The sequence below is a fragment of the Microtus ochrogaster genome, assembly GCF_000317375.1.
Source record: "Microtus ochrogaster isolate Prairie Vole_2 chromosome 14 unlocalized genomic scaffold, MicOch1.0 chr14_random_2, whole genome shotgun sequence".
In the NCBI taxonomy this organism is placed as follows: Eukaryota; Metazoa; Chordata; class Mammalia; order Rodentia; family Cricetidae; genus Microtus; species Microtus ochrogaster.
In genome coordinates, this window is record NW_004949097.1 from 9,020,637 (window position 1) to 9,045,789 (window position 25,153).

The following is a 25,153-nucleotide window of genomic DNA, read 5'->3' on the forward strand; positions in this document are numbered from 1 at the left end:
CCCCCCCGGAAAACACACATCTGTGTTCTTCAGGTCTTGGCCCAAAGGCTGGCTCCTCAGAGGGACCATCAGGTGAAGGGCCACCATAATGTAGTACCCTTTCACTTTTTCATGTCCTTTTCATTTATCTTTTCATGCAAGAAATGATCTTGTAATTCAAACTAATCTATCATTTGCTTCCTGCTGCAAGAAAACACAGCACGCTGGGAGAGACCTCATGTGCCTTGTTCCGAGCGACGGTCTAGTTCTTGGCATTAAATACAAGGGAGCCAGTAAGTCTGGAAGCCTGGTGAACACATGACAAGTGGTTGATTTCTACTGCGTGTGACACACATCCAAACAGAACTGACAGCTTTCAGACATTCTGCAACTATTGAGTAAACATTTTTGGCGAGGATGAGTGAACCTGCTGGGTTACACGTGCCAAGACTCAGGTGAAAACTCTGGTTCTGATCCTTCTCATCTATCACTTTGTTCAAGCCACTGGAGCATGCAAAGCCAGTGTATTCAAGTGAAAATAAAAAAAAAACAGTTAACATGCAGTGATGTGTTAATCAAACTAGCTAATGTATTAAGCAAACGTCTTTTTTTTAAAAATATTTATTTATTTATTATGTATACAATATTCTGTCTGTGTGTATGTCTGCAGGCCAGAAGAGGGCACCAGACCTTATTACAGATGGTTGTGAGCCACCATGTGGTTGCTGGGAATTGAACTCAGGACCTTTGGAAGAGCAGGCAATGCTCTTAACCACTGAGCCATCTCTCCAACCCCAAGCAAACGTGTCTTTAACTAGAGTGTATGCTGGAACTAAAACATCTCCTACGAATGTGGGTAAGAAACAACTTCTCAATTCCCTTTGGAATCAAGCAAGGGGGCATTCTTTCACAATTTATGGAGGCTATATTCCTTTATCTGTATATTGATTTTGGGCACATGAGGATTTGTTTTTGTAGAAGCAAATAGCCATTTTTCTTCTTGTAGATTTAAACAAATAAAGCTTACAGTTTTTTCTAACTGCACCTATATTTAAAAAAACATATTACTTGTTTGGCCTGTCCATAGACTTACCACTCCAGTGTGCTTCTTACAGGACTCGAAAGGCAGTGTGCCCTCCCCAGTCCTCCAGCTGTCCTCACCAATCTCATCACTCAAAAGAAACTCATTCAACTTTTGGACACTGCAGAAAGAAACCAGGAAACACTATGTCAGGATACCAGGTAAGACAGTTGTCTAAGAAGAGCATTGACTTGTTCAGTCTGGGACTTCATTACCAACATAGGCCCAGAAAGTCATGGCACTAGACTGTCTTAGGAAATGATATGCTGTCCATCTTGAATGTCAAGTGTTCCTTTTTGATGTATGCATGGTGTAGCTGCCATTGTGCTCTGGTGCTTTAAACGGTGTGGTCTGGAGAAATAGTCTTGTCAACTACAGGAATATCCCTTGTGCACACTCATGTTGTACCTCCGGACACAAGGGCAAGTGCCTAGACCAGACTCATGAGTCTAACAGTGCCTGGCACCCACTGTTACACAGATGGCTGCTCAATGAATCAAAGAATAAACAAACTAATGATTCACACACTATAGCCCATGGGTCCAGTTCTGCATGCCTCCCTTCTAGTATGCACACAAATCTCACTGAAGTTTTTATGGAATACATAAGCCTAAATGTTGTGGAACATTAAGAAGCGATAACTTCTCAGCTACTCTGGGAGTGGAAAGAACTTTCTCTTCTCTGTGTACCATTCTGTCCTTGCTAGCTTTCAGCTGTCAACCTGACATTGCCTAGAGTCACCTGAGAATGGAGTCTCCATTGGAAGAGTTCCTAGATCAGATTGACCAAAGAGTGATTGCTTTGATTGATTGACTGGTGGGAGAGTCTGCAGAGATTACCTTGATTGACTTACCTAGGGGGTGAGTCTGTGAGGATTGCCTTGATAGGTCTGGGGAAGAGTCTGTGGGAAGTGCCTTGACTGATTAACCTGTGAGCTAGGCTGTGGAGATTGCCTTGATTGATTGACCTGTGGCTGAGTCTGTGAAGATTGCTTTGATTGATTGACCTGTGGGTGAGTCCGTGGAGATTGCCTTGATTGATTGACCTGGGAAAAAGTCTGTGGGGATTGCCTTGAATGATTAGCCTGTGAGTTAGTTTGTGGGGATTGCCTTGACTGTCAGTTGATGTAGGAGGGTCCGGACCACTGTGGGTAACCTCCCATCCCCTTGGTAGGTGGCCCTGAGCAGATTAAGAAAGCTGGCTAAGCATAGCCCCCCAGTTCAGCCAGCAAGCAGTGTTCCCCTACAAGTGATGTTTCAAGTTCCTGCCTTGGCTCCCCGCAATGAAGGACTGTGATTTAGAACAAATAAAGCTTTCCTCATCTAAGTTCTCTTGAGTCTAACTATGTATCCTGTCTGTAACACAAATTCTAATTGGTCTTCACAGATAAAACCCAGAGTAAGATATTAGGGAGTGAAGGCTGAAGGATCAGAGAAGCAGCGTGGCTAGCCACTGGAGAGACATTTTACCTCTACCAATGTTCAGACCAAAGGGGCAATACTGTCCTCAGACTGGCTCCTCAGACTGCAACTGTCTCCACCAAGCCTCAGAATGCTTTGAGCTTCTGTCTCCTGCCACCTTATATTCTTCTCTCCACCCAACCATATCTCTTCCTATCTCTACCTCCCTAGTGCTAGGATTAAAGGTATGGGACTCCCAAATGTTGGGATCACCTTTGTGTGAGCGCTGTTTCTCTTTTAAACAGATCCAATCTCCTGTAGCCCAGGGTGGCCTTGAACTTACACAGATCCCTCTGCCTCTGTCTCCAGAGTCCTGGGATTAAAGATGTGTGCCACCCACCACTCCCTGGCCTCTATTGGCTTTAGCTCTGCACTCTGATCGCCAGGCAAGCTTTATTTGTTAAAACACAAACAAAATATAACTACATATGTCAACAGAAATGAAGTTAAGACATATGTACATAGATTGCAGTGCTAAACTTACTCTGAACCTCCTTGTGACCTTCCTTTAGGCAAGTGGTTCTTAGCCTGTGGTTTTACAACCCCATTGGGGGTAGCATATCAGATATCCTACATATCAGATACTTACATTATGACTCATAATGGTAGCAAAGTTACAGTTATGAAGTGGAGACGAAATAATTTATGGTTGAGGGTCACCACAACATGAGTATCTGTAGTAAAGGGTCTCAGCACTAGGAAGGTTGAGAACCACTGCCCTACATTCTCTGGCTGAAGGTTCCACACATTACTGCATCATCATAACTTTGGTATTTATGTGTTATTTCTATCTCTCCCATTAGACTATGAACCCCTTTTAAAGGAAACCTCTCCATCTTCTGGCGCTGTCTTACTGCATACGTTGTGATTCCTCCGTGATGTTGGTGAGCGGATAAGAGGCTAGTAAACAGCAAAAGCATCTCCTGGTTCTGTGAGGTCCTTTCAGGAACCACTGAGGCAAATAACTATAGAAAATGCACCACTGTTTTCTAAGTTCAGTATTTCACTAATGACTCATTTGTTTAGGGAACTGACAGAAGTGCTCACAGTTTTACATAGTCACATTACTTTGGTTTTTGGAAAAAAATATGTATTTTACCTTTGATTATGTGTCAGTTATGGGTATGCAGGTGGAGGACAGGTGCGAGGGAGGCCAGGAGAGGGTGTTAGGTCCCCTGTATCTGGAACTACAGGAGGTGGTGAGTTGTCTAACACGGGTGCTGGAAACTTACTGTGGATTGTCTAGAAGAATGGTATGTAATCTTAACCTCTGAATCGCCATCCCAACCCTTCAAATATGTTGGACATTTAGGTGCAACTTGAAAACCTTGAACAGGTGTTACAGTAATTAAGAATAATTAATCTTTGTGGCTGATAGTTGTATGTTTTTTAAATAGAGATTATAAACTTTTGTTAACTGAAATACAGAGACCTGGCCAAGGTGTAAGCATGCTTGATTGAGTATCAGTAATTATCTATTTCATAGATAGTGATGTAGGAGACTTGCTGAGCAGAAACATCTCTGAGAGGCACACAAGAGAAAAAACAATGTTTGTTGTTGTTACTTTCCCCTGAAAATGAGAGGGTTCTTTAATAATGTTTTTCTCCCCTTTGGCAACTAACATCTTTGGACATAGTCACTACATTACCTATCAAATACTAAATACCGATAAAGAATACTACATAGTCTGCTCCAGAAGGGCCAGACACATAAATTATTTCTAAGAAGGTAGAGAATAAGGTTTACCATTCTGAAAAAAAATCACTCTTACTCAAATCTCAAATACTTTTTGTTTTTGAGAAAGGGTCTCAGGGAGTCCAAGTTGCTCAGTTCGGAGCAGAGTGTAACCTTGAACTCCTGATCCTCCTACCTCTACCTCCCAAGTCCTTGATTGCAAGCTTGTGTCACCATGCCTGCTCCTTTTATAAGAACCTTAATTTTTAATTTTAATTTTATGTGTAGAGGTGTTTTGCCTGCATGTACATCTGTACATCACTACATGCCTGGCATCCACAGAGGCCAGAAGAAGATGTTGGATCCCCTGGAACTAGAGTCAAATTTGAAATAGCAAGTGACATTTCTTTAGTCTGTTTTGTAACACTGAAAGTGGAACTCAAACAGGGTGGGATGTTTGACGTTGCGCCAAGACAACCTGGGTCACATGTGCCTCTTTGTTCCATTTTGTTATAAACATACTAACAGGTACATTGTATGTGTGCATGTAAACGTGATCTACCCAATGAACATAACAAGGCTACCTGGATATTGATAACAACTCTTTCAAAAGAAAGTGTGGGACTTGTCCTGGAGCTGGGAATTCTATACGGCCTTGCATATGCCCCCAGTGAAGAGGTTTCTCATTTTCTCTCATGCATACATAGCAGAAGTTCAACCCATTCCAATCCACCAAGTGTCTTAATATATTTAAGAATCCAGTAAAGACCTTGTGACTTCTAGAGTCCTGAAGAGGAGATTTCAAAATCAGCTGACCAAAGTCTCCCGCTATAAACAGGCGGCTCAGCTCACTGCAAGCCAACTGGCATTTGAGATTGGTCACGGGTTCCCAGGCACTGAAGCAAATGCAGAGGCCAGTCAACACTGGGAAAATATTTTTTTGGGTTCCCAGAACCAGAACCCAGTGGGAAAAAAGTCTGGCCACTTCTGTTGACCCACCGTCTTTGTAGGATGTCTTTGCAAATCAACGCTGAATGTCATTTTAGAGAAGTGAGCTTTTAGAAGAACATTCTGTTTGGCTTGTGGCTTGGGGAAGCTGGCTGGGGGCCCTAAAGCACACTGGGCTTTATCAAACTGGCGAATGCCTTTTCCCCAGGAGGGATAAAGGAAGAGGGTGATGAGAAATCCACAGAGGGCATTACCACCTTCCACCGCACTAAGATTTACTTGCAGGATTGTAATGCTAGATTTGAGGAAGGGCCCCTTTCATCTTTTTCAAATCAACTGTCAAAGTCCTTTTAATGCTTGGCAAGCTCCTTGTTTCAAAAGCATGTTATGTTATGAGTTATAGACTGCTTTTTATTTCGACTTCTAGTGTAAAGTCAAGTTTCAGTTAATTAAGACCGCAACCATGGAAGGGACGGCCGTTAAATGGAGAAAATGAAAATAGGGACCAAAATAGCAGACTTTGGCTATTTATCAATTTTATTGTTTGAAGTGGCTTCCCTTCCAGAGTGCTGCCTAATTTGGAAGGCTGACTTCGAGCTACAGTCTATCTATGTAAGTCATCCAAAGGCAGAACAATGGAAAAAGAAACAAGGGTAGCCGAGGTCAGAGGGTCGGAGCTCCAAAGCCCAGCAGCTCTGGAACAGTTACTGAGAGCCTGGCTCAGAGAAAACTGAAACTCTCTTAGGATTCCATCTCCTCCACCCACCCCCTCATAACCTGCCACTTTTCAGAATAGCTCATCTGCATTGAATTGTTACCTGGTATTTAGTCACTGGCAAGTCGATATAAAGCATTGCCTACAAGCAATGCACTGAACATCAAATGCTAGGTTTCTCAGTCATGTATGTGCCTTGTGGAAATTGTTTGACTTTGAAATGTTCTACATTGCTGTTGATGGTGGAATGCACCCTTAAGGGCTCATATTCTCTTCAGGGTTCAAACATGTAGACATATCTTTCAAAGGTCATATATAAACGCGACAAAAGCCATTTGCAGTAAATGCAAAGATTCTATAAGGCATATAAAGATTGCAAAGTGAGAGTAACATATGACTTCCAGACTGGCTTGTTTATAATATGGTTGAGAACAGCAGGTGGAGACACAGACGGCACGAGCTGTCTTGTCAACGTAGCTGTGTGTGTGGTACTAATGGAAGAAACGGGAAATGGCCACCATCTTATGACACTTACTTTTGTGGCTGTTCGTTATGGGAAATTATAACCAAGACAAAGTCTCCCCTGACCTGAAGCCTACTTAAAAGAGAAAAGTTTCAAGTCTTTCTATTTTCAAAAAGTAGGAACTGGCCTTATTACTTTTCTTTTTGGCCAATTTAACTAAAATCCATACAGCATACTCTGTTGATTCAAAAATATTCCATCCCTGCTGGTACACTTACAGATCGGTGAAGCTTCCACGAAACATGATGACCACATCATAGACATTAAATATACATGCAAGCTTTGACCTATGTCAATTTGATGAAAAGCATGTTTGCCATCTTCATCAAGAACCTTTAAGATACCAAAACTAGCACCATCGCTTAGAGAAATCTGACCGAAGCAACCACCAGAGAAGACTGCAGAGATAAACGGGAGAGTTTGCCTTGATATCAAGCATGTGGGGGTGGGGGAAGAAAGACAGTCTAAATGCCCAGTAGAAGGCCAATTGTTCAATAAATCAGACTGCTTCTAAAGAACGAACTGTGGCATGGCCAGGAAGGTTCCTCCTGCATCAGATGGGAACAAATATAGAAACGCACTGCCAGACATTATTCAGAGAGTGGGAAACCTCGGAACACTCAGCCCCAAATGGAATGTCTCCACCAGCTCCCTCCCCTCAGAGTCCAGGGAACCCTGGGGAGAAGGATGTCTGAGGACTGTAAGTGTCAGAGGACACCAGGAGATCACGGCCCTCTAAATCAACATGAGCCAAGCTCATAATCACCCGGAGACTGAAGCAGCAAGCACAAGGCTGCACGGGTCTGCACCAGGTTGTCTGTGTACATATTATGGCTTCCAGTTTAGGGTTTTTATGGGACTCCTGAGTGTGTGAATGAGTGGGTCTCTGATTCTTGTGCCTTCTCTTGGGTCCTTTTCTTTCTGTTGGTTTGTCTTATCCAACTTCAAGGTGATAGTTTTTGTTTTATCTTATATTTTATTTTGTTATATTTTTAAAAATAAATGAATGAATGAAAACTTATCCACTGGAGTAAAGGCCCACAACTGAACTGTCACTTGTACCTACTAAGAAAGGTAAAATCAGTTTTCTCCAACAGTATGGCACCGTGTGTATCAACCACTCTATGAATAGCCTCATGTTCAGGAGTAGTTGACCAACATATAGTGGCCTCCATGGGTTTTTGTTTCTTGTTTTGTGTGTGTGTGTGTGTGTGTGTGTGTGTGTGTGTGTGTGTGTGTGTGTATGTGTGTGTGTGTTTGTGTATGTGTGTATATATGTGTGTGGTTTATTTGGACACAATTTGGTGCTTTTTGGTGTGGTTTTATTATTTTTGTTTTGTTTTTGTTTTTCTTGTTGTATTGGACTTCGGTTTGTTTTTTGAGAAAGAACTTATAGTTAGGTCAGGGAAGGATCTGGAAGGACTTAGGGGAGGTAAAGAATATGATAAAAATAATTTAAGTTCTCTACGGGCTGATGGGGGAGAGGGACTTGATCGGGGGGCGGGGGGGGGAGGTGGGGAGGGCGCGGGGAGGAGGCGGAAATCTTCAATAAATAAATAAATTTAAAAAAAAAAAGAAAAAAAATAATTTAAATTTAAAAATTGTTTCAAATAACAAAAAAGTATAATAATAAAAAGGAGAAAACTAAGGAGCCAAAAATCTACAACAGTTCCATATGAACTAAAGCACTGAACATTAACATACTCACTTTCTAACAGTGGAAATCATCTTTAAGGTTCCTTTTGTACTTCTGCAAGTTCACCAGCAAGGACACATATTATTCACGCCATCAATAAGCAAAGAGACCCAGACAGTTCAGTGCATACCTGATGATGGCTTTGACCGCAAATCTGACCACTGTGGACAGCAGGAAGAGGGGTGTGACCAGGATATGGAAGAGAGACAGGGAGGCAAAGGCCTCTGCAGGCTTCAGGTTGTTTCCGCTGGCATACGCATGCGTCACAAACGTCTGCACATACACACAAAAAGGTTTATTAGAAAGTCTTGAAGAAAGTGACACACACACACTGACATTCAACTAGTCTATCCCAGCATACCCTACTGTGCTGGCATGTCCATTGGAACCATGAAAAAATACTGACTCCAAATTCATGACTGAGACAATACTAGCCATGGGTAAAGACACAGTGATCTGCACATAATCCTAGCAGTAAACTTGCAAGACAGACAAGACAGTCTATTTAAAGAACAGGATAGTGACTTCTCTCAAATTACTGTCTATGGAGGAATAAACTAAACAGAGAACTCCAAGTCCCCAATACCCAGCCAGATGCTTTCCAAGCAACTCAGAGTTGCTATTCTAAGCAAAGAGAGTGGTCTAGCATTTAAAGGTCTCTACTGTACTAAAATTCCAATGCCACAGTCCAGTGAAGACTTATTCTCATCTTTAAACACTATATAGAGAAATAGAATGTAATTATTTAACACATCCTTATTGCTAATGTGAACCATTTTGTTATAAGAATTATGAGACCAGGCCACTGTAATGAAGATGGATACTTTCCAACCACTGTTAGTTTTAATCACATTCACCCACATTTGGGAATAGGTTTTATTGTCATGGTTGGGCAAGGTACTGACATCTAGTAAATTTGAAGCCAGGGACACCACTATTTATACAAATGCTAGGGATATCTCCTTACAGCAAAGAACTGTCCAAGCCAAAGTATCGTGCTGTTGGGGCTGAGTAATCCTGGACTAGAACCATTGGACTGGAAACTACAGAGAAGGAAGTGATGTGGGAAGTAACAGCCATGGCCACCCACACATTTTCTGTGAGATGTCATTCATGAGCACTGATCTGCTTCTAGTTCTAAAAGCAAGAAAAAGTGTCTTACTGCAAGAACAGCTGCGATGGGAATTGCTGCATTCATGAAGACTGCGGGAAGAAATCAAATGTGTTATTTCAGTGCACTGTGCAAACGTTTTCCCCACTTAAATTAATCATCCACTATTACTTTAATGCTCCATAAAGACAAGAATGGAGAATAATGTTAGCAGCATTCTGTCTGGACTTGCCAATATTCCCCCGGTGCTTTCTCCCCATCTCTGGTTATGTGAGTCCCCCACATACACATTTTAGCCAGAAAGCTCTAAGCAACAGAATTCAGATAAAAGGATCCTTTGATCAGGCAAATTGTTAGAATTTTTGAAATGTGTATTTTGAGAGCATGTACAGGTTAGAGTTTATTAGGTCTACTGAAACTTGGTTATTATCCAGATGAAAAATGAGAATTTGACATTACTTTATGGGGTCATTAGCTTTCACTTTTAGACCTTTCAGTTAATAAATAATTTTATTTCTTCACCCCTACTTAAACCATAAACACAGAGTTAAGACTGGGGTAACTCAGAATTTTAGACAAAAACTCTAAAGGGGTTTAGTATAGTATGTTTCTCTTCTTTCTTTTTTCTTGTTTAAAGATGGATTGGTTTATTTTTAATTTATGCCTATGTACTTGTGCCTGAGTACATAGTATGTGCATTATATGTGTGCAGCTGACTGAGGAGGCCAGAAGAGGGCATCAGATTCTCTGGAGTTAGAGTTACAGATGGTTGGTTGTAAGCTGCCACAGTGGGTGCTGGGAATCGAAACCAGGTCCTCTGCAAAAGCAGTAAATGCTTTTAACTTCAGGCCCTGTTTTTATTTTTGTTTTTGTTTATTGACATGGTGTCACTTTATAGCTAAGGCTGGACTTGAATTCACTATGTAGCCCAGGCTGACTTGACCATCAAGGCAATCTTTCTGCCCTAGGTTCCCAAAGGCTCGGGCTATGGCCATATGCCACAAAAATATTAGTGTTTGAGTCATAGTAAAGCCAGATAGATGATGGTTCATTAGGATCCTTCTTGGAAACCACAGGGCTTTATCAAAATCTTGCACCATTGTCATATAGATACAAGACCCAATGAGTATAAAGACTTCTCATGACACCCAAAATAGAATGTGCCCTCAATGTTGACTATAATTCCATTTCAAAGCAGAAGCAAATAACATCACGATGATCTAAAGTCATTTATGGTTCGAGAGAAAACAACGCATAAACCTTCCAATTTCTAAGTCATTAATGACTTTTGAGAACAAAACAACGCACAAATCAAGTCAAGTAAGAGAGGGTGACATTTGACTAAGCATGTATAAACTACACTAACGTAAACCCATTATTCTGGTCAACACTGAGTTTGTACTGAAGATGGGAACAGTATGTAAACCTTCTCAAAAACACACTAGGGAAGCAGATGGCGAGGCCATAAAGTCTGACTTCTTTCACTTGACACTTTTCTCCTCCTTCCTTTACTCTTCTGGAAAGCCTATCAGAAGCTCCCTCCAAAACAGATAACATAAGCAAGAGTGGGAGCTTTGAAATGATTTAGAGATGGACATTAGCAAGATAGTCAAATCAACTTCAGAAATAGCTCCCGTTTTACTGAGCTAGCTGACGTAACTGTAACTGATGAGAGTTCTCAGCTGGAGCTACTACCTGACATCATTACCATTTTCATAGGACCGGGTGAGAGTTCAGCAGGTAAAAGTGCTTGCTGCACAAGGCTAGCAACCCGAGTTCAATTCCTGGCACCCACATAAATGTGGAAGAAGAGAACTCACCCCACGAAGCTGTCCTCTGGCCTCCATACATGTGCTGAAAATGTGCATGCCCCCACACATTAACAATTTAAAATAAAGTTTACAAAAATACCAAGGATTTCAGTATGTGATGTATCACAACCAAGAACAACTTGCAAAGAACCAGATTCAGGTCTCCCAGACATTAGCCTTGTGCTTTTTCTTCTTAGTGTAAAGAGTGTCGTGTGGACCAGTGGAGACTGGGTAAATACGTATAGACAGCAATGGGCTTCCTTTGAGGACTAGCACATTTCACTGCTCATAAATCAGACACGACACTGTGTACATCTTGGCCACTCAGAGAGCGGTGATGACTCACTGGAGAGGGATGTGTAGAGAGCAAAGGTTTTGAGGCTGGAGAGTTCCTTCATTCTTGTCTCCTTCACACTTTTGCAGAAAATGTGCTCCCAGGCATAGAGCTTAAGGAGCTTGATGCCTTTCAGTATCTCATTGGTCTTTTTCAGCCTCTCGGTGGAATAATCCTATAAGACAAAGGAAGAAACCTTGGTGCAAGATGCAGTCAATTACACTAAGTGGGCGGGACCCAGAGATGCTCAGGCCCTTGGGAGGCCTTGGTTCTGAGTAGCTCTCCAGCTAATCACACCAGAAAGTCCCAGGCTTTATTCAGGTCAGTGCTACAATCTCTGCTCCATTCATTCTGATATTGAAGTAGTGGATTTTGTCGTGGACTCTTGATCCAAATGTGTCATACTGTGTTCCTGTTTATTCCCCTCCTTATGTCCTCTCTCCCCTGCAAACAGATCCCATTCCTCTCCCAACCAATCCCACTTTCTGCTTTCTTACCACATGTATTTCACTGCCCTCTCTACCTTCTCTCCTATAAAATACCCTCCTCTCCTGATAGAATTCCCTAGTATTGTGACACACACATAAATGCATATATACACATATGCATGCATACACGCATATGCACATACATACACATGCGCACCATTCACACATACACATTGATGCATTGCACATGTGCACACATGAGCATACACAGATACATTACATATGCACCTGCATAAGCACATACATACACACATACATACAGTCACATATATATATATATATATATATATATACACCACTCACACATACACATGGACACACACAAATGGACACACACACATAAATGCACACAAAATATAGACTGCTTCTTCAGTTTGTGTCATCCACATCCGGGGGCCATGCACACACTCTCTGAACCATTCCAGCTTTAGCATGTATGTTGTCAAAGCAAGAAGTTTCCTCAGCTTTAAAATGAAGAACTGACCAAGGAGATAACTCCAAAATATCTGTCCGTCTAGATGCATATCCATCTCTATTTCTTTAGTGTGTATGAAATCTAGTTCTTCAGATTCCCACGGTGTCCTTGAGTAACAGCTGCACCTAAGTATGAGTGTTAGCACTGAGTGTGCAATGGCGCCAGTTGGCTGCGGTCTCCCCTCAACACCAGCACAGAAGAACAAGTGTGAAGTGAAGGTGGGTGGTTTGTACTAGTGGCCAGGTTAGCGGAGCAGCAGATGGCAGTTGACTTCAGGGGGTTCACCCACCAGGAAATAAAACCCTGGTAGGTGAATCTTGAATAGGCAAGGTCCCAAGACCACAGTCTCCAGAATGTCTGGCTTCTGCTGTGCCTTCACATGCTTGCCACTGCCATCTTCCTCCGATATCTGTGAATGTGTGTGGGGAGATCCCCACTGCCTGTAATGTAGTGTGTTTATCTAATGGAAACATCCCATTCTACTGGGCCATTTTACCTGCGGATTATTATGATGATGATTTCCCCCTAAACTGTACTGTTTAACTGAAACAATGAGTTCATATAATAATAGTGTTAGTTTAGATAGGACTTTGATGAGTGAGGGGCTTTACTAAATAAATATAGTAAGGGATCATTATAGAGGTTAGTTTAGTGGAAAAATTAACATAGGTAAAGTGTTGTCCCTGCCTCTGATAAAGCAGAGGCTGCAGAGGATGAAAAATAGAACAAGGAAGTGTCACACAGCAAGAGCACATGAATTTCTATTAAGGAGCCATATAAACTGTGGCTTAGGCTAAAGATTAAGAAAAACAATTAATTCCCAGTAACTCAGTTATCTTAAATTCTTTAAATCTTAATGTTGGGCTCTGAAACAAAGCCTTAGAATGATATCAGATTAAGATATTTTGATAACAGTTTTGAGGTTACGGGTCAAAAAACAAAGCAGCCCAATTATTACTAGTTGACATACTTTTCTTGTGAGGTTCAGTTGGTGAACAAAGATGATTAATTCCTTGTAAAATAAATTCATGGTAAATTCAAGCCAGAAAAGGTCAATAATTGGCCTGCCCCCCCCCCCCCCCCCCAGCCAACATGACTGTGAATTCGCTCAGTAGGATTGGCTGTCACTGATAGGTCACCATTGGAGGGACTTTAACCTCAAATGTACCAAATCTGATCTGTGACCCCTGCTTGGTTCATTCTTCCTTGTCATAACTGGCACCCAGTAGCCTCAAAGTATGCTTTATTTTTAAAAAGATCCAGCCAGTCCTGCCTCAACTTGGTATACCAGACTTTGTTGACTCCCCAAGTGGGCCTTACCCCCTCTGAGGAGTAGATAGGGGTGTTATGGGGGAAGCTGGGGTGGGAGAAGGGGAGAGAGAAGGAACTAGGGCTAGTATGTAATATTTAAAAATTTTTAAATAAAAATTATCATGAAATAACAGCAGCAGCAAAAAAAGACCCATCCAGGAGCGATGGTGCACACGTCTAATTGCAGCACTGGAGAGACAGAGGCAGGCAGATCTTTGTGAGTTCAAGGCCAACCCAATCTACATAGAGGATTCCAAGACAGCCAGAGCTACAGAGTGAGAACCTGTCTCAAAAGAAAAAAGCAAAATAAAACCAAACGAGGCCAAAAACCTTGCCCCCTGTGACTCTCAAAGTGCGAGACTAGCACAGTCAAGTCTCAAGTTTCCGGCCTACTTTTGTGAGTTGTTCTTGCCCAGCCTCTACAGAAATCAGTGTGGAAATTCTTCAAAAAGACTGGAGCTATATCTACCACATGGCCCAGCTACACCACCCCTCAATCCTGCCCCTCGTGGCTCCACGTGGACACACCAGAGACTGGCACATCCATGTCAATACAGCACCAGTCACGGTAGCTGAGTTTTGGAACTGATTGAAGTGCCCACCATCAGGGAAATGGATTTTTAAAAAAGTGCATGCACACACAGTGGGTTTGAGTCCACCATGAAGGAGAACAAAATTATGCTCTTTTCAGGACAGGGTGCAACTGGAGATCCTCAAGACAAGAAAATTAGATCAGACTCAAAATGACAAAGATCACGTTTTCCGTCAACTGTGAGTCCTAGGTTTTACACAGATACATAAATTCATCCATGCATTTATAACATGGAAGTGATGTGGGAACTGTCTAGCAAAACAAATGAGTTTAATGGGAGAAAAAGAGGGGTTGTGGGTGATACAGATGGAATACATTCAACATATACTAAATGCTTGTATGAAATTTGCTATGTAGAATGAATAGATACCAATTTTAAGTATTTTTGCAGTAATAAAAATACATATTCCCTCCCCAAGAATACAAATGAGGCCAGGAATTGCATTAATTGTAACGCCTTAATTCCAACACTCAGGAGTCAGAAACAGGCAGAACTCTGTCAATTCAGGCCAGTCTGGTCTACATAGCAAAATTCAGGACAGCCAGGGTTGCATAGAGAAGAAAGGAAGGAAGGAAAGAAGGAAGGTAGGAGGGAGGAAGGGAGGGAGGGGGGAGGGGAGAGGAAGGAAGAAGGCAGGGGAGGAGGGGGGGCAGGATAAGGCATACAATTTTTAAATTATCCAGATTGAAATGGATAGACTTCTTCTATTATAAAAATACAAAAATCAGTCAGCACTACTCAGTTCCCTAATCGTGTTTCCAAGGATGTGACTCACCAGCGTGCTCTTCTGCGCCTCAGCTAGCTTCGTTGCGATGAAGTACTGAATTGGGGCGAGGAGCACAATGACAGCAGCACCAACCAGCGCACTTGATCCAAGCAAATTATACAGCAGGATTACTCCCATTATGATCTGGGAGGGAGCACAGAAAGAGAGCGTGAGCGAACTGTGGGAGCCAGCCGCAGGGGGAATGCCATTAGTGATAATGGACATTCTTAATTATCTTAATTCTCATAAAAAGTTTATTTGGGGATCCACTCAGTGGTGACAGTTGGGTTTTGCTAAGATTTCTTTGTGCAGCTGAGTGGTGGGAATATATTTTTAGTGTTTCGATCTGTACAACTGGTGTCAGGCTGGGTTTTTACATGAAGCTGCAAAACAATCTCCTGGTGTCGTTTTCAACCAGATAACACAGACGTAAACTTGAAAAGATTTTAAAGGGTGGAAAAGGCTGTCACTCATCACAACCTTGATATTCTAGGTACCCTTGGAATTGTACTAAGTTTTCAAAGTTGTGGAAAGAAAGTACTGGCAGCATTTCACATGAGAATAGAAGGGCTGTTGGGGAACAGAGTTCCCTACTTAGCGTCTCCAAAAGTCATTTAAGAAAGCTAGGACTAACCAAACCTGTGAAGAAAGCTGGGAGTGATGACACTAGCCTTTAGACCCCAGCACTTGGGAGCTGGTGTGGGACCATGGTCTGTATTCTGTCAATTATGTTTTAAATAAATGCTGATTGGCCAGTAGCGAGGCAGGAAGTATAGGTGGGACAACCAGACAGGAAGTAGAGGCGGGTCAATGAGAACAGGAGAATTCTGGGAAAAAGGAAGCCCATTCCTCAGCAGTCCTGGCCCAGCCACAGAGCAAGCAAGATGCCACTGCCTTGCTGAATAAGGTACTGAGCCATGTGGCTAACATAGACAAGAATAATGGGCTAATATAAGTTTTAAGAGTTAATAAGAAGCCTGAGCTAATGGGCCAATCAGTTTATAGTTAATATAGACAGACCTCTGAGTGATTTCTTTGGGACTTAATGACTGCAGGAACCGGGAAGGACAGAAGCCTCAGACAACAGGGAGCCGTGGGCAGGAAGGTTGCTGTGGGTTCAAGATCAGCTAAGAGTACATATATAAGCTCCAATCCAACAAACAAAACCAACCAATTACAAAGACTCTCAGGCTACTTTATTGCATTCATTTTTCTTTTTTTATCCTTTTTTATTTTTGGTTTCTGGGAGAGGTTCCCAACTTGCTCCATAGCTAAGGCTGGCTAAACTAGCCAAGGCTGCTCCCATACTTGCTCCATAGCTAAGGCTGGCTAAATTAGCCCAGGCTGGCTAAACTAGCCAAGCCTAGACCCATATTTGCTCTCCATTATGCTCAAACTCTTGTATTTTATGAACTTGAATTTCCACTAAAAACAAACAATAAATAATACATTTAAGAACTTGCATTTTATTGTTTTATGTACTTTTAATAAATATAGATACAGTGTGAGTTTCAATTTAAAGATGAGACTTTTGAAATAATGAAAAATGCCCCACATGGCAATCCAGAAAAAAATCTGGAAGTGTTTCTTTGTCCATTTTTATCCAGGGGTCTGAAACCCCTTATTTTAAAAACCTCACTTCAAATACTACTTTATATAATGTATAACTACATAGCACTGCAGCTTGTCATGTTTCAACTACCCAGTTAAAGCCATGGGATGTTTTGAAGTGATCACTCTAGTTCAGACACCCTGGTGGGAGTTTGACAGAATGAAAGAGTCCAAACCTGGGTGTGGATTTGAACGGTAAATTCAACAGCCATTGGATACTAGGTGCTATGAAATGTTAGACCCTCTTTCCAAATGCTTTGGACCCAGTGACTTATTTGAACTTGACAACTTCCACAGCTATGCCAAGAAGATCTGTGTAAGTCTACCCATTGTAAAGTTAAAGAAAGCCAAACTTTGAGGGGCGCAACAGCCGTGCATGCAAGGGGCACACAGGCACTGAAATTTAAGCAATGTAATCCCAAATCAGACTTTTTAACCTGCTCACATTCCTTAGTCTCATATTCCTTGTCTACAAAACTTACCAAAGGACACTAGAACATTCGAACAGTAAACCCCTTCCTGAGCCAAGCATTCTCATCTCTGCTTGTTCTATTTCCCCTTCCATTGAGCATCTTATGTGTGTCCGTCTACCTGAACAGGCATGGCCCACAGATTGGGACACAGGAACAAGAACCACATGAGCTGATTGGTTTCTATGGCAACCAAGTTGTTGATCTGTCCCAGGGTCATCTCACCCATGGATAGGTTGGAAGTGGAGAGCCGAAGGATTTTATTGTATATCATAGCCTACGAGGAGAAGGGAAAGATGAAATGCCAACCTTCAAACTTAAATCCAACACTATTTAGTTACTTCCATTAGAGAAACAATTATTGTAAGTTTTTGAAAATTTACAAATATCTCTACCTTCTTAAACTAATCATGTTCTTAAATATGAACTCGTATTTCCTAGGATTATAATTAAGACCTACACTCAACTTTAAACATTATGTTCATGAATAAACAGACAAAGGGATGGTAAATGCAAGACTTTTGAAATATCTTTCTCAATGTGTTATTTTGAAAGCTCCCCCACACATTAAGTTCGTGTTTCTTTCATAAAGTAGAAGCTACAGACCTGGAAGCCAAGAGGGTCTATGAAAAGGGAGGGGGAAGGGGCTGTGGGAAGGGAGAGAAGGTTCAAAGGTTGGGGGTTGGAGAGGGTAAGTGAATATGTGTGACTCAGAAACAGGAGGGGCTATTTTCAGGAGGTGAAAGGTACCAGTGGGAGAGACAGAGAGGGGGAGAGAGAGAGAGAGAGAGAGAGAGAGAGAGAGAGAGAGAGAGAAAGAGAGAGAGAGAATAATGAAATTTACATATGAAAATGTTACAATAAAGTCCATTATTTTATATGACACATTTTTAAAGAGGTATTTCCTAGAAGTTTATTGTCACAATATTAATCAAAGTGGGGTGGCGGCATTCCCTCCCTGTTAGTGGTCTCACCCACACACAGTGCACAGCATTTACAAGACACAAAGGTTCCTGTGGTCTACATACCAGCAGCGCCCCGCGGAGGTTGATGCCAGTCTCTATGGTCACATAGTAGGACGCCTGCAGAAACGTCCTCTGCAGGATAAGGGCCAGGAAGAGCAGGACGGCCAGCACGTAGGCATTGTCCAGGAATTCCTTCGATGAGAGCGTCTCTGAAATCTTATCCCAGAGAAGAAGAAACCAAATTAAAACCAGCTTTTCCATCTTCCAGATGCATAATTTGTATTTCTTAAAGGATACATGATTTTCAATTTAAAACCCAATGTTCTCACAATGAAGACATCTATCTCCCTTGAGACGGGCTCTCTTATTGGTCTGAAGTTCACCAGGTCAACTAGATTGACTGGGGTTGAGCCCCAGGGGCTTTCCTGTCTCCATTTCCCCAGTGCTGCCATGACAATCATAAATCACCCCGCTTTTCTGCTTGTCAGTCAAGCTACCCTTGCCCATGGTCTTTAACATTATACACAGTTAGCTTCTTCTGGTTTCCATGTATCTTAATTCGTGCCTAGTGAGACAAGTGTTAAAACATGTCATTCATTTCACCTGTGTCATATCCAGGAAGAAACGGTGACTTGTGAAAATTTGTCTTAGAAGGAAAATGACTGACCCCATCCTAGGGACAAGAAAATACATGGCTACAGTCAATGAAGCACGCAGCGTTACTAAAGTCAGGCTCCACCTTTTATTATTGAAATCTAGTATTGTGCCGGAGTCTAGAAAGCACACAGATTTTGTAGTCTCAACTCCTTCGTAGTCCCCGTCTCCTCCTCCTCCTTTTATTGTGGTTAATAAGTGAATGAACATGTAATTGAAGGCGAAGTGTAAAACCGTAAGCAAATGTTATGGCTTCAGAACGGCCGTTCTAACTGCAGCGAAGTCTGAGGAGATGGATGGAGTTAGGGACTAGGCAAGCAAGCGTTTGTTCAGATGATGAACCTGAGCTAAATATGTGAGGCTGCTATTTGCGAGGGGATTTCAGTAAAGTGTATTTATTTGTTTGGCTGGTTGGTTGGTTTTGGTTCTTTGAGTTAGGGTTTCTCTGTGTAGCTTTGATGCCTGTCCTGGAACTAGCTTTGTAGACCAGGCTGGTCTCAAACTCATAGAGATCCGCCTGCCTCTGCTTCCTGAGTGCTGGGATTAAAGGTGTGAGCCACCACCACCTGGTTTAATAAAGTGTTTTTTTTTAATTAGTAAGATTTTTACTTCTATTGGCTTCTTCATCTGTCTTCAGCATTTGAACCTCGACTCCTATCCCAACTCCATTTTCCGAGCCCTAGTTCAGGCATGTGAACCCCCGCTCCTAACCCATCGCCATTCTCCCAGCCCTAGTTCAGGCATGTGAACCCCCGCTCCTAACCCATCTCTATTCTCCCAGCCCTAGTTCAGGCATGTGAACCTCCACTCCTACCCCGACTCCATTCTCCCAGCCCTAGTTCAGGCATGTGAACCCCCGCTCCTAACCCATCTCCATTCTCCCAGCCCTAGTTCAGCATGTGACCCCCCCGCTCTTACCCTGACTCCATTCTCTTAGCCCTGCAGTTCAGGTGTGGGTTGTTAAGCCTGGATTTTTCTACACAGCTACTGAATAAAAGAACCTAGTTCCTTATGCTTAGGTATCAAGCCCTTTCCTGACAGGAAAATGGAGACAGGAGGCTCACTAGGGCTCAGTGGCCACTCAGTTTTAGTCAAATCTAACTCCAAACTCAGTGATAAGCTTGTCTCGAAAAGCATTAAGGTGAAAGAATGATTGAGTAGAACACCCAATGTCAACCTCTGGTCTACACACACACATACACTCACACATACACACACACATACTCACCTGAAAATACACATGCACACACACACACACACACACACACACACACACACACACACACACACACACCACACACACACACAAAACAGCAAAGAAGAATATACACTATTAAAAACCACATTGCTCATACTGTTGCCACAGAGCTTTGAAACAGTGACTTAGTGCCCTCACATCCTATTTAAAGATTACTATAAAAATCAAGTAAAATTACTAATGTGAAATTTTTGCAAAAAGTTCCTTACTCATGAAGGGTGATTGTGAAATATTTATAAGCTCCAATTCTTAGGAATAATAATTTTAATGGGTAGTTACATTCATATAATATATATAATTTTCTCTAAAAGGAAAATTATTAGTTTTACTTAAACATTCATTTTCTCTACTAAAAAAAGCTTGCTTGAATTTCTCATATTACTACATTAATAAATGGCAATTACAATGTAATCATCCAATAATGTATGTCTTTTCAAAAGTACTGTGAGCAGGGCAGGTAAGATGGTGCTTGCCACCAAGACTGATGACCTGAGACCAATCTTCCAGAACCACAGGATGGAAAGAGAGAACACACTCTACTCCCATGACTTGTCCTCTGATCTCCACATGTTAGCTACGTCGTTCACATGTCCACACACATACACACTGTAGTGATCTGAGTAACAATGTACCCCATAGGCTCCTATGTTTGAATTCTTGACCCTAGTTTGTGGAACTGCTCAGGAAGGATTAGGAGGTGTGGCCTAGATAGAGGAGCTGTGCCATAGAGAGCAGTCTTTCAGGTTTCAATAACATGACATTCCCGGTTATGCATTTCTCTGCCTCATGTTCGTGGATCAAGATGTTAGCTCTCGGCTACTGCTCCAACACCATGCCTGCCTGTCTGCTGCCATCATGATGGATTCATGATGGTCACGGAGTCTAGCCCTCTGGAATATAATCATCCAACAAACTCTATCTTCTATGGGTTTCCTTTGTCACAGTGTCTTCGTACCAATAAAAAGCAGCTAATGTAAACACAAACTAAATAATAAAAAGAAAAAACATGAACTTACTCCTGCTGTGCTATTTGTCTTGTTCTTGATTTCATTCACACTCTGGACTATTCCCGAAATGCAGAGAGGACCAGCAAACCCCAGCAAGTCAGCTAAGTATCGGAACGTGCTGCTCAGCAAGATTGGTCTCCCAAAAGCTCTGTACATGGCCAGCCATATGGATGGGGTTCGATTTGGATGGTCTGCAACTTTTTTCTGAAACAAACAAGAGACCCAAGTAAAACCATGAAGCAACAACTAACAGTGGTGTGCTTTCTGAAATCCCAATGATATTGTAAAGACCTAAAAATAATTGAGGAAATTTCAGTGCAACATGGGAAATTCTGCATCCTTGAATCTTATAAAGATAGTAGCTATCAGACCCTCCACAATGAAAACAGATACAACATAGTATATAAGCTAGTTCTTATACATCTCTGCATTATTTTTAGCTGTCAAGGGATGACAGGGGATTCTTATGGACAAATTCATATCTAGTTCTGTTGAGCTTGGAAAATATGTATCAGTCATGAATATAACCAAAGAAAATCATATAAAAAACAAGATGATGAGAGATAAGGTAAGGTGTTATGAGGCTCCAACCATGTATTTCCTTTCAAAAATACTGTGAGGGGGATAGACAAGATGGTTCAGTGAGGTAAGGTGCCTGCCACCAAGCCTGGTGACCTGAGTTCAATCCCCAGGATCCACTCCTACAAATTATCCCCTGATCTCTACATATAAGCTATTGAGTGCAAGTGTCCACACACATACATATTATAGAGATTTGAATAAAATGGCACCATAGGCTCACATGTTTGAATATTCAAATATGTTTGAATTTTGTATTCATAAAAGGTTCCCAGTCATAATCCCTTAAGCTAAAATAGATGATCTCCCATGATTTATCTTTCACATTTTCTTAGCTTCACGAAGAGTAGTAGTCAGTTCATTTTTAAATTGTTGGAGACTTGTGTTTGAAAAAGGAAAAATGTATACATGCTCAAAGTAAGCATTGAATCACACATTGGCCATCTTTTGTCAAGACTTTAAGGCCTGACTGTCTATGGTGGCAATGAAGACAACTCAATGGAATACAAGGCTGGGGGATAGTTTAGCTGGTAAACCACTTGCCTTAAAAGAATGAGGACTTGAGTTCAATCATCAGAAATCACATGAAAAAAGCCAGGCATGGTGACTCAGATTCCTAACACTAGGGAAGCATCCCTGGGGCTCACTGGCCAGCCAACATACCTCACAGAGGAGTCCTGCTGAGAGACCCTGTCTCAAAAAACAGATGGAAATCTCCTAAGGCAACCTATGACTATTATATGGCCGCCACATGCATGCAAACACACACAATGGAATAGAATTTGTCTTTCCTATTCAGTTGTCCATTAGAGTCAGTGATTTCTTCATTTTCTCTGGTTTAATCACAGTACATGAGCATGGCAAGTTCAAGCTGTACATAGAAATTGTGCAGGAAACCTGAGGTAACTTTAGTCTACATTTTAAATATTTACTTTAGCAGAGAAATGCACATGCTTTGATACAATATTGTATCAAGGGAAACAAGAAAAATGACTCAGGCCCATTCTAAGCAACCTTCTTCTGCAATAGCAATTTCAAAACACAGGATTCTGATATACGAGGTTCATTTACCATAAACACTTAGCTAATTTTCATTTAGAGTTGCCAAAAATAGCTCTTTAACTGATTCAGCATGCAAGATTCCCTTTCATTATCATGAATACCAACATTTTACAGACAGTTGTAACCAAATACATCTACAACTATGTGTCATCACACCCAGGACTGTTTGAAATGGTAACAGGACAAATTTCAAATTTCCAAAGGAGTAAGTGGGATTGAGATGTACTGTATACATGTATAAACTTGTCAAAAAATAAAGCAAGAGTATTTTTAAAACGAAATATCCACTTATTTTTAATATTTTAGGAAGTTATTAAAACACAGAAAAGTCCTAGAAGCAGTCAACTTTTAAAGACATTTATGATAATATATAAAATAAGAGTTGACACTCCTTTAATATCTATAGTTTCCAAGTCTGAGGTTGGACAGGGGAGCATGGAACCACAATTCTTAGTTAAGGGAGCCACTTTAGGGTTGGCAAGAGACTTGGCCCTAGAGTGGCTCCCAGGAGCCCATGGTGATGTCCCCAGTTAGTCCCTTGGGCAGCTGGGGATAGGCAATCTGAAATGACCCTATCTTATGGCAATACTGACGAATATCTTGCATACCACCATAGAACCTTCATCTGGTGATGGATGGAGATAGAGACAGAGACCCACACTGGAGCACTGGTCTGAGCTCCCAAGGTCCCAATGAGGAACAGAAAAAGGGAGAAGATGAGCAAGGAAATCAGGACCACAAGGGGTGCACCCACCCACTGAGACAATGGGGTTGATCTATTGGGAGCTCACCAAGGCCAGCTGGACTGTGACTGAAAAAGCATGGGATAAAACAGGACTCTCTGAACATGGCGAACAATGAGGGCTGATGAGAAGCCAAGGACAATGGCACGGGGTTTTGACCCTACTTCATGTTCTGGCTTTGTGGGAGCCTGGCCAGTTTGGTTGTTCACCTTCCTAGACATGGATGGAGGGGGGAGGACCTTGGACTTTCCACAGGGCAGGGAACCCTGACTGCTCTATGGACTGGAGAGGGAGGGGGAGAGGAGTTTGGGGGAGGGGAGAAGGGTGGGAGGAGGGGGAGGGAAATGGGAGGCTGGGAGGAGGCGGATACTTTTTTTTTCCTTCTCTCAATAAAAAAAAAAAAGAAAGTATAGTTTCCAAGTCTGAAGTGCAGGACCCAGTTTGTTAATAAACAATATGAAATATCAGAGGTTATTAGTGCTGGGCCTGGTGGCACATCCCTTTAATCCCAGCACTCAGGAGGTAGAGGCAGGCAGATCTCTATGAGTTCAGGGCCAGCCTAATCTACAAAGCAAATTCTAGGACAACTAGGACTGTTACAAAGAGAAATCCTATCTCAAGAAACCAAAAGTAGGGAGAGGGTAATTATTAATGAACATATGTTGTGGGATATTACTTTAACTATATAAATAAGTATTGCATTTGTTTATGCTGTATTTGTTTAACTAGACAAAAATTGTTACATTTGTTTATGCTGCATTTATTTAACTATGTAAAGCTGTGTTGCTGTTTTACCTTACCTGCCTAAGCCTAAGGCACCTGATTGGTCTAATAAAAAACTGGAATAGCAAATAGCTAGGCAGTAGATGGATAGATGGGATTGGTGGGCAGAGAGAACTAGGAGGGGGAGGAATGCAGGTTTGAGAAGAGAGCAAAAACAGAGAAGGGAGAGGAGAGGGAGATGCCTGGAGCCAGCCAGACAGACACAGAGTAGGACATACAGAATGAAAACAAAGGTAAATGCCCCAAGGAAAAATGTAGATGAAGATAAATAGGATGAATAAAGCTATAAAAACTCCTGGGAGAAACATAAGATAAGGCTGAGCATTCATAACTTATAATAAGTCTCCATGTCTTGTTTGGGAGCTGGTTGGTGGTCCAGAGAGAAAGCCTACTATAATATATAGTATATTATATATATATATATGATATAGAGTATATATATGATATTTTAATCATAATTAGAAAAGTTATTCCCAAGATACTTGAGAAGAATTAAAATGTATGAGCTATTAATATTCTATGGTAACAGGTTAGTTACATGGGGTCGCTCAACTTATTATGTTTTAAGTGTATGGTCATTTTACCTTCTGTATGTTTGTGTACCATGTGTGTGCAGTACCCTCCAAAGCCGTAAGATGGTATTGGATCTCCTGGGAATGGAGTGATAGATGGGTATGAGTCATTCTGTGGGTGCTGAGAATCAAACCCAAGACCTCTGGAAGAGCAGCCAGTGCTCTGAACCACCGAGCCATCTCTCCAGACCCTGAGCTCATTTAATGTGTACTTGAGCATGTGTCCCAGGGGAAAAACTGTGCCCCCACTGTCTTTCCTTATCTGACTAAGGACAGCAATCATTACATCTTTTTGCTCCAGTAGCCCTTCCTCTTTTTCCTTGGTCGTGTAATCAAAATGAACTCAAACTACTGGGTGAGACAGATGGGAAAAATCTATATTCCCTTGTCCAGATATTAATGAGCTTTGTACTTTCATATTTGCTGAGCCTTCTCTCTCTCTCTCTCTCTCTCTCTCTCTCTCTCTCTCTCTCTCTCTCTCTC

At 41.7% G+C, this 25,153-nt stretch overlaps 1 protein-coding gene across 1 annotated transcript in view; it reads right to left on the bottom strand.

The window, feature by feature from the left end:
- Positions 1–25,153, bottom strand: part of Abcc9 (ATP binding cassette subfamily C member 9) — a 122,649-nt gene that overhangs the window by 74,712 nt on the left and 22,784 nt on the right. The window contains exons 8-15 of the mRNA XM_005364574.3: positions 20,941–21,135; positions 18,076–18,228; positions 17,169–17,324; positions 14,976–15,110; positions 11,346–11,508; positions 9,240–9,280; positions 8,208–8,350; positions 1,073–1,181 (exon numbers count right to left, since the gene is read on the bottom strand). Of these exons, the coding sequence (XP_005364631.1) occupies positions 1,073–1,181; positions 8,208–8,350; positions 9,240–9,280; positions 11,346–11,508; positions 14,976–15,110; positions 17,169–17,324; positions 18,076–18,228; positions 20,941–21,135 (1,095 nt within the window). The remainder of the gene's footprint in view (positions 1–1,072; positions 1,182–8,207; positions 8,351–9,239; positions 9,281–11,345; positions 11,509–14,975; positions 15,111–17,168; positions 17,325–18,075; positions 18,229–20,940; positions 21,136–25,153) is intronic.